This window comes from Scyliorhinus canicula, chromosome 15 (assembly GCF_902713615.1).
Source record: "Scyliorhinus canicula chromosome 15, sScyCan1.1, whole genome shotgun sequence".
Taxonomy (NCBI): Eukaryota; Metazoa; Chordata; class Chondrichthyes; order Carcharhiniformes; family Scyliorhinidae; genus Scyliorhinus; species Scyliorhinus canicula.
This window is the reverse complement of record NC_052160.1, coordinates 11,849,442-11,865,357: the sequence shown is the minus strand read 5'-3', so window position 1 is coordinate 11,865,357 and position 15,916 is coordinate 11,849,442. Positions and strand designations below refer to the sequence as shown.

General features: G+C 40.4%; 1 protein-coding gene across 1 annotated transcript in view; it reads right to left on the bottom strand.

Annotated features, from left to right (window-relative positions):
• Window positions 1-1,090: 1,090 nt before the first annotated feature.
• Window positions 1,091-15,916, bottom strand: part of grin2aa (glutamate receptor, ionotropic, N-methyl D-aspartate 2A, a) — a 411,403-nt gene continuing 396,577 nt past the window's right edge. Inside the window, 4 exon segments of the mRNA XM_038820557.1 lie at window positions 1,091-1,283; window positions 6,192-6,268; window positions 6,567-7,579; window positions 7,582-8,238. Coding sequence (XP_038676485.1) covers window positions 1,276-1,283; window positions 6,192-6,268; window positions 6,567-7,579; window positions 7,582-8,238 — 1,755 coding nt within the window. The 3' untranslated portion in view covers window positions 1,091-1,275.

Sequence of the window (15,916 nt, the reverse complement as noted above, 5' to 3'; positions counted from 1 at the left end):
TGATAAAAATGAAATAGTTTAATCGTAGCCAAGAGTCCAACAACCTGTCCAAAGTACAACCCATCAGTTGTTCTATGCTCTATGTTCTATCACACTGCACTTGGGATGGCAACACCTGTTCTTCCTTAATATAACTCTTAACAGACTCTACAATGGAGTTAATGGAAACAGTACCAATTAAAGAGGAATACAAATTCTTGAACAGGAACATCTGGCACGAGCTCCACTTCAGTGTCTGCATAGGTATCTGCTCACCTTTTTCGCATTCTCAATAAGAGCATCAGAAGAATATCATGTTTAAACATTGACATGAGGTACTCACTCTGAACTGATTATCATCTTTCATCTCCTTAAGATCAATGAGTATTGAAACATGAGGATCTTTTATCAATGAGCTGTCGACATTAGCTTAGGGAATAGAACATAGAACATAGAACGATACAGCGCAGTACAGGCCCTTCGGCCCTCGATGTTGCACCGACATGGAAAAAATCTAAAGGCCATCTAACCTACACTATGCCCTTATCATCCATATGCTTATCCAATAAATTTTTAAATGCCCACAATGTTGGCGAGTTCACTACTGTTATAGAACATTATTAGTTATAGTTCTAGACGTTATAGAATAGTTGAGCAATTCATGGCATTTGGATCTATTACAATATCCTCAAAACTTTTCTCAACAAAAAATATAGTCCATGTGCTGGCAATAGTGTAATCCATACCCATGTTTAAGTATAGAATCTAACACTAGATTGATAAATACTTAATGGGTAAGTATCGTTGGGTTTTTTTATGGGTAGCAAGTCAGACTACAAATCAGACTAAAAATTATGATCTTCAAATTTTCTACTTCTTATAGTCTGGCACACAGGATTCCGTGGAAATTGAAGTGAATCATTCAGTGTAAGGGTGACAGATATGTCTAGCCCATTGGAACACACTAGCATTGGAAATTCTGTAGATCAGGACCACTGAGCTACGAGGACTTGCTGTTCTTCTGTAAAGTATTTAAGATTCTATTGAAGAGACGAATAAAGGAGACCATTAACGCAGAGAGGCTCATGTGCAAAAAACCCACAGTATTAAAGAAAGTTAAGTGACTGTAGTTTTAATTTTGATATAAAGTGGCAGAAATAGTCTTCCTTAGAAAAGTGATACTTTTACTTATTTACATTTTTACATCAGATTTCCTGGCACAGTTGACAACTTATTTACATCAAATGCTGTTGTGGAAACACTTTGAACATTCTATATCCATTCCAGTTGTAATTTCTACACATCTACAACAGAAAAAAAAACACTTATTACAGTTTTGAAGACAACCTTGGCAAATATTACAGTTAGAATTTATATAAAGATCAAAACAAATGTAAATACAGACTTCAATATGCAGATATGTTTGAAATCTATATTGTCACAAAGAAATAATTAGTACTTTCTCACCTAATGAAGGAATAGGCAGGAATCAAATTACTTTAGTACCAATAGTCAAATGAAATATCGTTGTGGGTGGTGGCACGCAAGGCAAGGTGTGGATTCCAATGCTTTTACTTTAGAGTTTCACACAAATATAAACTGGGTAAGCATAACACATCATTTATGGATTGAGGACAACATGCACACATCCAAAGAACATTTCAGACCTCAAAATTTGGTTATTAGCTTTAATTCACACTGTCTTGCAAAATATATATCTTGAATTTATCTATGCTTTTCATTTCCAGTTTATATTCTCTGCCTTATTTAATTTGTTTCTGAAATTCCCTAACTAATGAAGGCTGACGTGTCCGTTACTTACATTACCATCATTCTCTTCAAACCTATTTCAGTTCAAAAAGTTAAACTAATGATCGCTTCAATTCAAGGGAATTGTTCTGGTGGACTATTATCTGCAGAACACAAAACAGTTCACATTTTGTTTTAAAAACCAAAAAAAAACATGTATAAAGAGTAATGTTTTGCTCTGTGTTGCGCTGCTTCCCAATTTTCTCTTTTGCACAAACAAACTAAAATGATGCCAGCCACAATTTGTATCTGTTGTATCTGAATTAAACGTGCTGTAGCAATGAGTTTTCCACAATATCATGTTACTCCTCTAACCTTAGAAATAATCCTAAGAAAAATAAACGAATAATATAAAAGCAAATAATAAATGCAATTAACATTTTTCTTCTACATACATATTGCAGTCTATTGTTGTAACGCCCCTACAAAATAGAGGTCAAGGGTCAGCATTAATGGGCATGGATAGGGATGAGAAACTACTAATTGCTTTGTGCAGTTGAAATGTACAATGTCTTGTTTCATCAACAACTGCACTGATTAGCATAGTCTCAGCTTTGTTTAATCAGTTATGTAAACAATCATTTATATTTTCACTATTTTTCACATTCACTACTATAATACAGAAGCTCATTATTCCAGCTGAAATATCACTGGTATGTTTAATTATATAAAAAAAATGTTCAGAGAATGATAAAATAATCAAGCTTTTGAAAGGTCTTCCCTCATTTTAGCACAGTAATTAATTTCCGCTCACACTGTGGCGGAAGGCTAAACTGCTTCTTTAGTCATCTGACAACTGTTCAAAATACTCTTAAGTAATGTAGGTAGTTTGTTCTGCACTAGTTTATTCTATAACAAAAAAAATAATTAAAAAGCAGAGTATTTATAAAAACCAGCAGTTACAAAAGGAAAATGAATCATCTTATTAGTGTTTGCTTGATTAAAGAAGGAGAAAATAAACTGTTGGTATCAGATAGTTCATATATTAAGACAATATTCAATGAGGAAGCACTATAAGCTATTTAAATAGGCTACTATAAGTGGGTCATTTTAATGAGAATATCGAATAGTGATCAAAAAATTAGGCTCTTCCTTAGGTAACAGGTTAAAAGTGACATAATTCCTGAACAATTGGAAGTGACCTACTCATGCACAAGACATTATCAAATGCTACTATATATATGCCAGAGATGCTGGTAGCCTGCATGTTAAAAAGATTGACATGCTACAGGTTCCAGTACAGGTTCAGTTTGCTCAAAAGATCCCCTGTTCGGGTGGAGAAGGTTGTTGAGATTTAATGGAGCTTACCATTTTGTTTTCTAAAAAATATATTATTGCTTGAAATTATATATCGTTCGGCACGGGAAGTAATGTTGTACTACAAAACATGGAGCAGTGTTGGCAATGTATTCTGTCACCTATTTTCCATCATTTTGCTGACATTTTACTAATCTGGAGCAAGAGAAGAATCATTGTGAATGAATTGGAGTTAAGTATGAAACTTCAGCAGGGCTTTAGAATTCCTACCAATCACTTAACAATCTTTCAGTCTGAACATTCATGTGGCAATTTTATTTTTGCTCTTTTGTCTTTCATTTTTGAAGGCTTCGATAGATGCATGGAATGAAACTTCTGGGGGTGGAGCATTGTTTCTTTGACGTACTGTAGACAATACAACTCTAGACATAGCATAGGTCAGCTGCAATGATCAGTTCCCCTCTCTTGCATGCATAATGTAGCCCTGGCCTCCAACCACTTGAGGCAAGAGGCTGCATTCACTGAGTTCTTAAGTTCTCATGGGATTGGATTGGATTTGTTTATTGTCACGTGTACCAAGGTACAGTGGAAAGTATTTTTCTGCGTGCAGCTCAAACAGATCATTTAGTGCATGAAAAGAAAACACGTAATAGGGCAACACAAGACACAATGTAAATACATAGACACCAGATATGGATGAAGCATACAGGGGTGTAGTATTAATCAGATCAGTCCATAAGAGGGTCGCTTAGGCGTCTGGAAAAAGCGGGGAAGAAGCTGTTTTTGAATCTGTTTGTGCGTGTTCTCAGGCTTTTACACCTCTTGCCCATGGAAGAAGTTGGAAAACTGAGTAAGCGGATGGGAGGGGTCTTTGATTATGCTGCCTGCTTTCCCCAGGCAGCGGGAGGTGTAAATGGAGTCAATGGATGGGAGGCAGGCTTGTGTGATGGACTGGGCTGTGTTCATGACTCTCTGAAGTTACTTGCGGTCCTGGGCCAAGCGGTTGCCATACCAGGCTGTGAAGGGGTCTTTGATTCTGCTGCCCGCTTTCCCTTTAAATGGCAGTGAATAAGATTAATAATCTTTGGCACATTCTCGTTGGCATTTCTGATGTCTAAGAAAGTGCAGAACATTGTTCCATAATTTCTCTTCATTTGATTTTTTTTCTGTGCCAGCTGTGACGATTCTTGGTGTATTCTTTAGCAGGTAAATTTTAACTTTGCTTTTAAGTTGAGATTTCCATTCTCAAGAAATCTGGCTGACCTTTCCTGGGTTTCCTGGCAAATTGGAAATGGATTCCCTGATATCCTGTGATATTTGTATAAGGGACAAGGCTGATCTTTTAGGGTTCATGCATTTATGCATAAGGAAAACACTGTACTGTATTTGTGATGGGCATTTTAAAGAAGTGGCCTTTTGGCTACAATTATTTATTCTCTACAAAGTAAAACATGGTCTGGATTCTCCGGCACCTCAGCCATGCGTTTCTTGGCAGCAGGAGGCGGTGTTCCGTTCGCTGCGGGGGGGGGGGGGGGGGGGGGAAATTGTCTATTCCCGCCACTGTCAATGGGGATTTCTACTGAAGCAACCCCACACCACTGGGAAACCCATGGGCATGGGTGGGCTGCCGGTGGGACCAGAGAATCCACCGCCAGCGATCAGCCAGAGAATTCTGGCCTATGGTCTCAGAATTAAATGGGGACCAACTGTGCAATAATTCGCTGAAATGTTAGTTTCCCATACAATACAGTTACCTCTTTTCTTTGCTATTTAGATGGTGTATGTGAGCAAACTGTAGAGGGCACAGTACTGAACCAGTGTTTAGCTGTGTGATGTCATTAAACATGATATTGTGAAAAATATATCATAAAAAACAGGAGTATGAAGCCTTAAATGGATATATCAAAGAGGCAAATTATTTCTATAATTTAAGCATTTCACTGGCACATGAAGTCATATGTTCCAGCCCTTTCAAAGTACAAAATCCCCACAGTATGCAAGTAGTTATGGAGATTCTTATTCAAAGCTGTGGGCATATTTTAATTATCAAGCAGCAAAATCCAGCACTGGTAGAAATCTAGAGTTAACTGAAGTTACTTACGTTTACTAGCTTTAATAATTATATTCCTTTTCTATAATGGTAACATTCTATTTTTTTCCTGCCAGAACACAGGCATATCTTATATCCCTGTTCCCATATTCAAAATAATCATTTCAAGCTTACATGATAAATATATAATACAATGGGAATATACTGCAAAGAGATGGGCTATCAGACCTTTTCACAATTCTTGTGGGGATGTTTATCAAATCTGGGGAGATTTAAGCAATCTAGTTGAAGTGAATCCCCAAGCTAACAGCTCATATATTACATTTTATAACTACTGGGAGTTATTAAGATCTATAATGTTCAGAAGCTCAAAGTCCCTGAACTTTCATGCCATGCATTTTATTAGCAATTTTGTTTGCTCCCCAGTGGTTAATCCAGCGATGTTCCCATTGGACTGTTGGTCTGCAATGTCATCAGGTAAACAAACTCGAGTAAGCAATAAAGGCTGGAACAAACTGCCAGATGGGTCAATAGAGAGTGTGGGTCAAAATATTTTGAATGCAGTACTTTCTACTGAAGGAATAATATGCTGATTGTTATGGTGTGACTGGGATATTATGTTAAAATCAATATTGTAGTCCTCACTGTAGCCTAATCTACTGCTGTCCTCACATTTCAGAGCCCCAAAGATTAGTTCAAACAATTGAACGATCAGTGGTGCAAACATGCAGTCAGGATTTTGATTGTTTTCTAAAGAAAAATAAATTGGCTTTTCTGGGGACCCCACTTGGTTTCAGAATTTCTAGAATATTCCATTAGCTGCTTAGCTCAGGGTTTCACTTTGGAAAACAGTTTTTCTTAAAAATATCAGCAGATACAGAACTGGAGTACACATAATAGTATAGTTGCCAACTCCCTACATTTACACAGTAATATTGACTTTGTCATCTATTTCTTGCTTACTTTACAGAACCAGAATTCTCCTAAGATTCTGTGACCTGTCTAGTGTGGTCTATTATAGATTAATGCACTGAAAAAGGGTGACATAAATTCCACTAGGTCATTTTATGCAGTCTTCATTTGCAGCAAAGCTAACCAGTTGGTATGATCATCAACATGTATCTCTTTTCTGTTGCTCCTTTGCCATCAGATAGTAGGAAAGGCCAGTCAGCCCTATCTAACAGAAAATAGGAGAAAGAAGACAATATTAGCAACGTCTATCTGGCAAAGCTGCCCCTTAATGTCTCCTAAGTTCCTATTTCAGAATGTTGGCAACTATGTGCATCACTAGCTACAGCAAATGAATGACATTAATGTAGAATTAGACAAACAAATGATGAGTCAAACATCTGATTCAATACTAGGCATTTTTTTGTACACACGTCTACTGTTGGAAGAATTCAAAACCCTGGGAGCACAGTAAATACTATTCCTGCTTGATACGTAAGGCATAATATGTTCTGAAATGTACATTTCATTAGGAACTTGTCCATCTCTGGAGCAGAATGATCCTGTTGACCTAATAGATGATCTAAAGTGATTAGCGTTGCGTGCCTTTGATGCAGCAGATTGTTTATATATGTCAGAAGAACTTCGACCGTGGACCAAATGCTGATCTTCACGAAAGGAATGCCAGAATGGATTTTCAGAGACGTGATCTGGATACAATGACTTACTCCGCTTGCTTTCTTCCAAATTGTGGTCAAAAACGGAAACCTTGGTGCTAAAGAGTTTCTCTGGTTTAATATTGAATACATGTGCATAAGGGTCATCCTGAAATCTGTCCTTTTCTTTCAAGCTTACACTTCGGGCAGGTCTTCCAAGATCCACTTCCTTAGGCCTTTCAAGGATATTGTCAAATGAATGCTGTCTGCTAATCCTCAGCCTGTTCACCTTTTGCATGTTGGAGGCTTCAGAAGTAGCCCAGTGATGGGCAAAGGATTCTTCAGGACACATAGGGCTTACTGGCTCTTGTAACATGTGATCTTCACTAATATCGTACAAGTTTGCCGTGTGAACACAGGCATCACATCTGTTGTACGGAGACCTGACCGAATAGTGAGGAGTGTAGTTGGGCAGCTTGGAAAGGCAGCTTCTGCAGTGTGCAATGGGCTGCTTGTACCTATCATTGTAATCTACAGGGGAAATATTTTTCTCCTTCAAACTGTAGTGCTTATTATACAAGCTGTATTTATTTTCAGCATTGGTAAAATTGTCCTCATTATGCTGAGGAGTCCTGTTTAGGTGCAGAAGCGCTTCCTGTTTCCTGTAATTCTCATTCTGATCATGATACACTGCAGGGTAGTCCAGGTCCTCTGGAATTGCTACATTTTCTCGGTAATGATGCTGATCTGAATGATAACTGGATTCCCGGTCAGAATCAATTGTGTACACTTTGTCACGATGGTGTTGTTGCCCCTCCTTTGCTCTAAGATAAGAGAGTTCTATTTCACTGCAGTCTCGAGGATACTTAGCCATCATGGATTTCTTTTGAAAGTTTCTTTATGTTTATGATGCTTCTGATTGTTATCAGGATCCTTATAGGAAGTTGTGCGGCTTGAACAATCTGACATGTCTGAATGGGCAACTTCTTCTGGAAGGTATCTCTGATTTTTAACTGGTTGTTTGGGTTCTACATTGACACTTTCTACCAGTGATCCCTGATTCTGCCGCAAAGTTTCTACAGACTTTTTCCACAACTGCCTTGGCTTGGAATTAAGTTTAGGAGTATCTGAGCTAACTGCAACCTCCACAGTGTTGGGATTTGCTTCATTTAGAGTCAAAGGATGCTGCCCTTGGAGTATATAATTGTTGCGGTTATCTTTTTGGCGGTTGACATTGAACATCAACATTTCACTGCTGTTGTCATTGAACCCTGTCTCCTTGGGTTGATAGGGCCTGTTATCAGAGTACAAGAAATTTCCCTTTTGATCAACCACATCAAGCAATAAAGACCCTCTTTGGATGAAATTGGAAGTTCTTTTCGGGGAGTTTGGTCTTGAAGTATTAAGATTTGACATATTTGCCATTGTTTTTGCTGTATTAAACAGCCTCAGAATATTCGTTTGAGGACTGTTTAAATCCAGGTTGGGTGATTTCTTCTTTTCCTCGTTGGGTACACCATGTATACAGCTCCATATTCCCTGCAAAACAAAAAGGGGAGAAAATTAGCACGAGCTGACACGTGCCATTATGGGACTGTTGTTCAATGTAGTGAACTCCATATTCTCAAAATTTTCACCAGGTGTAATCAACGAGGTTATCAAAGCCATTAATCCAATGACTACTTTTTATTGATTTGAAAAGCACGTGTAAATTACCTGACAATATTTTTCAATTATAAACTGTGTAAACACATAAATGATTATGCCCTCCTTAAATATGGATTTTTCATTGAGGATTAAAGGGCAATGCTTTTGCATGGAAAATCAATTATCCAACAAAATATTTGGAGGTAAACTACTTTAGATTTAATGTCATAAACAAATATTCTTTTTCCTTTGAGATGTCAGTTGAATGGGGAATGGACTCAGACTGAATGTTTCTCCACTAGAGGGAGTCAGGGAATTGCAAAGAATTTTTAGCAGAACAACAGGCCATTCAGCCTCTGTCCGTGGTTCTGCTCCACCTCAACCTAATCTGAACACTTCCAATTGCAATCTCGAAGATCATGACTTAAGTCTGGTCCATATGGCTAGTGAGGCTGGTCTAACATGACCAAGTGCTCTTTTACTAGTTGTGTGTTGGTTTGCTGCAGGAACTGAAATATATCACAGCAGCATAACAAATCATCTTCAGGGGATGAAAACTGAAATTACAAGTCCCATTTTGTTTGTCAAGGATAAAAAAGACTATCACATAAAGTTTCTGGAAAAAAAAGTCCATGATTTCATTGCTTAAGTTGAAAGAGTATGAAGTTGAAAACTCATGAGTGGGAAATGAGGAAATCTATGTGTTCTGGTTTAGAGGGGCTGGTTTAGCAAGTGGACTAAACAGCTGGCTTGTAATGCAGAACAAGGCAGCAGCGCGGGTTCGAATCCCGTACCCGCCTCCCCAAACAGGTGCCGGAATGTGGTGACTCGAGGCTTTTCACAGTAACTTCATTGAAGCCTACTTGTGACAATAAGCTATTATTATTATTATTCTCTTGGAACTGCCACCATCTACAATTATCAATAACCTGAGTGATTTAAACATTTCCTCCAGTAATTCACCAGGAAAGTTTAACTTTCTTCAAGCTGTTTTGATGACCCAATAGAATGGACGCTGCCGAAAAAAAATTGTTGAGGACATTTTGACAAGATATGGTCAGCCAACTGGAAAAGAGTGTTACTATACTCAAATTCAACATTAACATCTAGCAATCTTGTAGCTCTTTTGGAACTACTGACAATGTCACACAGCTGTTGTGGAGCATAGTATCGTTTCTGAAAAACCTTAGGAAATAAATACTGAAATAATCCTGGGACAAACAGTAGAATAGCAATTGTTACAATGTGAATGGTTAATAATAGGTATCTTGGCATTGTTAAAAGGCAGTCACCTCACCAGGAGATTCAGATGACAATGTAAGCATCAATAAGAAAGCTTCATCAGTCTGTGACTATCATCTGATTCAGATCTTGAGATTACAAGAAATCATTCTCGGGGATCCATTACTTCAATATATTTCATTTTATTTTGAGCTGTTGCTTTTTTTTTTGCTATGAATTGGAGCTGTCATGGTCGATGCAGAGCTAATATGGTTCAAGCTGCTAATGCACAATAGCATTCATATTGCAGGATTAACAGATGTGTAGTCACTGCCATTTTACAAGTAATAATCAACAGTTGGATGAGAAATAATTGACTCAGCATGAATTATAAAAAATAAAAGTGTTGTACAATCCTGAGATTGCTAGCATGATTGGTAGGTTTGAAATCTAGTCACATTTTCCATTATTATGCATTTTCTCGCTATTCCGATCTGATGGACAATATAGATTCATTATTGTTCAAGACTAGCAGGCAAAGTCCAGTACTGAATAATAAAATGTCCATATTAGTGTGCTTACTAACTTTGGAATTACAGTATAAATGGCATCCCTGCAAAATAAAGATCAACTCACACACTGGATAATGAATTGGTCATACCAGAATAGGAGTCTTTGAGAGGGTTGTTGAGAGGGTGCAACAGAAAATAATGAAGTTGATTTGAGGATCAGGAATTTAAGTTATGGGGAGCAATTAAAGAAGGGATCAGATGTGGAAAGATGTGTATATCAAAGACAAGAGACAAGGGGCGAGATTCTCCCAAAACGGGAGAAATCGTAAAGCTGCCGTAAAACCCGGGCGGGTTTTACGGCAGCGCGCCCCTTCCCGACGGGGGACCGATTCTGGTCCCCGGTCGGGGCTAGCAGCCCGACGCCGTAGGCTCCGGCAAGACGGGCTTAACGAAAATCGTTAAACCCGCTTGCCGGAGTTAGCGCCGGCTGACGCGTCATATGACGTCAGCCGCGCATGCGCAGTTTGGAAGACTCCAACCCGCGCATGCGCGGGTGACGTCATCGCGTTTTTGCGCGAAACCCGCGCATGCGCGGGCCGGGTTGCCCCTCAGCCGCCCCGCGAATGGATACTGCGGGGCGGCGGAAGGACAAGTAGTGCGCGGGCATCGGGCCCGCTGCCCGCGATCGGTGCCCACCGATCGCGGGCCCATGGCACCCTTGGCACGGCCGTGGTACGGCCGTGCCAATCGGTGCCATGGTTATTAATAGCGAGTTTGTGACGCCGCTTTTACGAACGGCAAGACCAGGTGTGTTTGCCGTTCGTAAAAACGGCGGAAAGGGCTGGGACTTCGGCCCATCTAACAGCTGAGAATCGCTGCCGGCCGTAAAAAAACGGCGGCAGCGATTCGGGTCGGGACTTCGGCGGGGGGGGGGGGGGAGGGGGGGGGGGGGGGGAATAGCGGGAGGGCGGCAAAAATGCCGGGAAGGTCCTCCCGCTATTCTCCCACCCGTCGTGGGGGGCGGAGAATTTCGCCCAAGGTACTGGATTCTCCATTCTGGACAATGAGTGCTCCGACTGGAGTAGAGTCGCTCCTGGTCTCCTTGGAGCGGCACTCAGGAGTGAGTCCCTCTCCTTTTCCAGGCAAATTTATGCATGGAGGAGAGCTCGTAAGATTCTGTTGGAATCCTGGTATCAGGCCTTTCTTTATGAGAGGGCTGTCCCGATACCGAGGTCCAGCGACTGCCCCCCACCCCCCGCCTCACCCCCACAATAATAATCCTGCTCCCCCTCCGCTGACTAGTAGGGGCATCCATCCCCACCACCATGAGGATAATGGGTCACCCTCCAGAACACGCATACATGATGGTGACCCACGCCGCTTCCCAACGGCCCCTCATCGGGCCCCCAATAGAGACCCCCTTCAGAGAACCTCCATCAGACCCTTCCAACAGATCTCCCCATCAGAGACCTCCATTAGACACCCCACCAGATTCCCCCATCAGAGACTTCCTGTCAGACTCCCAACAGAGACCCTCATCAGACCCCCCCCCCCCCCACTCCCCGCATTCAGAGCCCCATGCTTGAAAGCTGAAGAGCAGTCCAGACAGTAGGGTGATAAATCATTACATTTTCACTTGCCCTTTTATAACCTCTGCTGCCTCAGAGAAAAGTGTTTAAAGCAGAAGCTGTTACAAGGGTCAGAGGCTTCCACGTCAAAGAGCTGGAAATCCCTCAAGTGTTGGTAATGCAACTCTTGCATTCAATTTCATAGAGCAATACATTGCATTAGCTAGTATTTGACAGTTTTATTACTCCAGAGACAGCTGCTTGATCAATTTTTCCTTTCATGCTTGAATGCATCTCCATTGCCCTGCTTTGATGATAATCACAATGCTTATAAACATGTTTGCTATGATCGTCAGCTCCTCACCACATCAAAAGCAGCTAAGTGTTTTGACAGGAAGCTGGGGGGGGGGTCGGATGGAGGGGTCGGCTGGGGGTGCAGAGTGGCAGGCAATGGGGTGGGGGGAATTTGTGTTGAGGGGGGCCTTTTGGTGGACTTTGGAGGCACCTCCATTACGCACTGACCCCCTTGACCCACCGCTGGGTCCACTGCCTCAGGGCCACACTTGAAAATATGTGATTCATGCCCATGTGAATCCTGGCTGAAAGGTCTGGAGCATCACCGGGGCCTGAAGAATCAGACTTCCAACCCATTAATCAGATGCAGATGGGTGAAAATGATTCATCTGTATCTTATCGGCAGTGCGGGGCACTTAGCTCACTGCTGCTGCTGGCAGGGGACCGAAGCATCGTACACTGATCATGTTTTTAGGCCTACCCTCAGCTCGCTGTCATAATGGGCAACATGTTCACAAAAGATGTGCTCGTTAGGTGAATTGGACATTCTGAATTCTCCCTCAGTGTACCAGAACAGGCGCCGGAGTGAGACGACGAGGGGATTTTCACAATAACTTAATTGCAGTGCTAATGCACACCTATTTGTGACATTAATAAAGATTGTCATTATTATGAGAAATATTGCAGTAATAGCTGTAAATTAGGATGTGGAAGGGAGAGTGGAACTTGTTGAAATTGCAATCAGTAGGAACGCTGTACTGAGCAAACTGATGGAGCTGCAGGCTGACCGGTCTCTAGGTCTTCCTGTATTTCATCCTCAGGTCTTTAAAGTGGTGGCTAATGAGCTAGTAGATGTGTTGGTGTTAATTTTCCAAAATTCCCCAGATTCTGGAAAGGTTCCATTAGACTGGAAAGTGGCAAATATGAGTAGCTTGACATCTGTTAAGAAGGTGTTAGAATCAATCATTAAAGAGTATATATCTTGGCACTTAGAAAAACGCACGGTAAGAGGGAAAAGTCAGCATGGTTTTGTGAAAGGGAAATCATGTTTAACCAATTTATTAGAGTTCTTTGAAAGAATAGCATTTGCTGTGGATAGAGCCTGGAGACACATTGTACTTGGATTTCCAGAAGGCATTTGACAAAGTACTACATTAAAGGTTATTGTGGAAAATAAACGTTCATGGTGAAGGAGGTAACATATTAGCATAGACGATTGTCTAGAGTATGCATAAATGAGTCTTTGTCTGATTGTCTGGATGTGACAAGCAGTGTCCACAAGAGTCTGTATTGAGGCCTCAACTTCTTACAATTTACATCAGTGACTTAGATGATGGGAGAAAAGGCTACGGTAGCTACATTTGTAAATGACCCAAAGATAGGTAGGAAAATATGTTGATAAGAAGATATAAGGAGATCCCAGACAGATATGAGTGAGTGGGCAGAAATCTGGCAGATGGAGTAATGTGGGAAATGTGAAGTTGTTCACTTTGGCGGGAAGTATAAAAAAGCAGAGTATTACCGAAATGGAGACTGCAGAATTCCGAGGTGCTGAGGGATCTAGGTGTCCTTGTGTGTGAGTCACAAATAGTTAATATGCAGTTACAGCACATAATCAAGAAGGCCAATGGAATACTATCCTTTATTACGAGAGGAATTTAACATCAAAGTAAAGATGTTATGCTTCAGTTATATAGGGCACTGGTGAGACCACATCTTGAATATTGTGTACAGTGTTGGTTTCCTTATTTAAGGGAAGATGCAACTGCGTTGGAGGTGGTTCCCAGGAGGTTTACTAGATTGATACCTGGAATGAGCATATTCTTATGAAAATAGTTTGGACAAACTGGGCTTGTTTCTACTGGAGTTTAGAAGACTGAGGTATAACTTGATTGAAGTATATAAGATCCTGAATGGTCTTGACAAGGTGGAGGTGTTTCCTGTTGTGGGCGAGTCCAGCACTAGGGTCACTGATTTAAAATGAGAGATTGTCCTCATAGAACAGAGGCGAGGACATTTTTTTTCTCTCAGACAGTGGTGCGACTTAGGAACTTTCTGGGGCGATTCTATGGTTGCATTGCGCCCAGCGCAAATCTCCACTTTGTCGGGAGAATTCCGGGATAGGTCCGAAACGGGATTTGCGTGGGGCACCAATCAGTTTCCGATGGTCCCAGCCCATTCCAGCTGATGTGATTTGGTTCATTCCCTCTCTTGACTGTTCAGAAGTTGGATTTGCTTTTTGTTGTAAAGCAGAAGACTTTGGCCTGACCCAATGAAAGTTTTCAAAATATGAAAGAACAAAACTGATCCAAGGTAACTTGTTAACTATAGAAATTGGTTCAGATATCATGCGATATCAAAATTAGGAAACCAGGAACATGAAGAAGTTAGATATCCAAGGCCCCAGATGCTTTGTTGCATAGAGAATTTTGGAAAACGAATAAGGTAGACAGGAAAAATAAATTGAAGATGCACATCTGGAAAGTAAAATGATAGAGGGAAATAGAGAAAAGATAGATGCTTGGGCTATTATATGGAAAAGGGGTAGTTTTGTTGAGCACACAATCTTTTTAGTGTTCTTAAAAATTATGTATTCTTATTTTTCATAACACATTAAGCTTCTGTGAAGCACTTTGGGATGCTTAATATGTTAAAGGTATTATATACATGCAAGTTGTTGTTGTTACAGTACATTTTTGTCTCCGTGTATGCACAGTGGTCTGGGAAAGTGGATCAGGTCTTCTAGTTTCTTACCCAGAGAGTAAAGCCAATAATGTCATCCATAGTATTTAACTGTCATGTGCGTCTCTGGCTTTGAGATACCCTGAGGTTATGAAAAGCACACTATACTTGCGTGTCTTTCATTTTTTTTCTCCACAATATAGAACTGAGTTTCGGGGAAAAAATCTGACACAGACTATTAATATACGCAACACAGTTTCCATTCTCATCCATCTTCCTTCTGATGATCGCTAATGAAATGCAACTTCCTGAGAGAGACTCCAGAATAAAACCCACATATAAATATCTGATAAAATGGCCATGCTCATTTTTCTTAATATCTTTGCTGTCTACTCTGTCAGGATAAATGCATACTAGATAAATAATTAGTTGATTAAACTTAAGTGCAATGAGAAGGTCAATGGAACTGATGGCTCTGTATCAGTAAAGTAACGTCTCTTTACATTATACTTTGCCAAATGTAATATAGTTAATTGTCTTCCTTCTTCTCTGAAACATGGAGTCTTTACTGGTATTGCAAAAGAAAGACTGTGTCCTCGCTTGCACTGTTGGTATCAGTTTTTTGACCTTCAAAATCTACGGTTCAAGCACAAATGCTGAAACCAAACTGGAAAAAGATGAATGTCAATGCAAATTGCTCATTTCTAGGGCTTTTCTGCCTAAACCTCAATCTCAGCTTTCAGTTTTCTATCATTGCAGCAGTTTCGCAGTACCAGCATGTTCTGCCAATCCTATGGCACCACTTCTTCATAACCTGCAGCGTCTCAAATATAGTCTTGTAAAAATTAATCAGCTGGAAAAGCTAAAAGGATATGCCGTGAATAGATAAAGCATAGGAATGGCTTTAACCCTAACTAAATGATCAAATGCATTTTAATATAATGCTGTAAACCTAGGGTCTACTTATCAATCAAATAAATCTGTGCAAAGTTAAATAATTAGTCATATTTCTCCAGTCACTGACAGCAAATGTTCTCTTTATGGAGGAATTGCATTTGACCCTAATTAGTATCCATTCATGAGGCCTATATCCAGAGGAAGCTCTGACCACCTGAATCAAAACCCACCCAAACGTTGACACAGATGGGAACTCAGTGGTGAGTCTTTTCATGCGCTATTTTGGTCTGGCTACTGTTCCATTTTTGAGTGTAAATAGGGCAGTAAGAACATGAAAAACTTTTCTTTGTACACTTCCATATGGTCCCCTGACAGCAATGTCCTTTCAAATTCAGG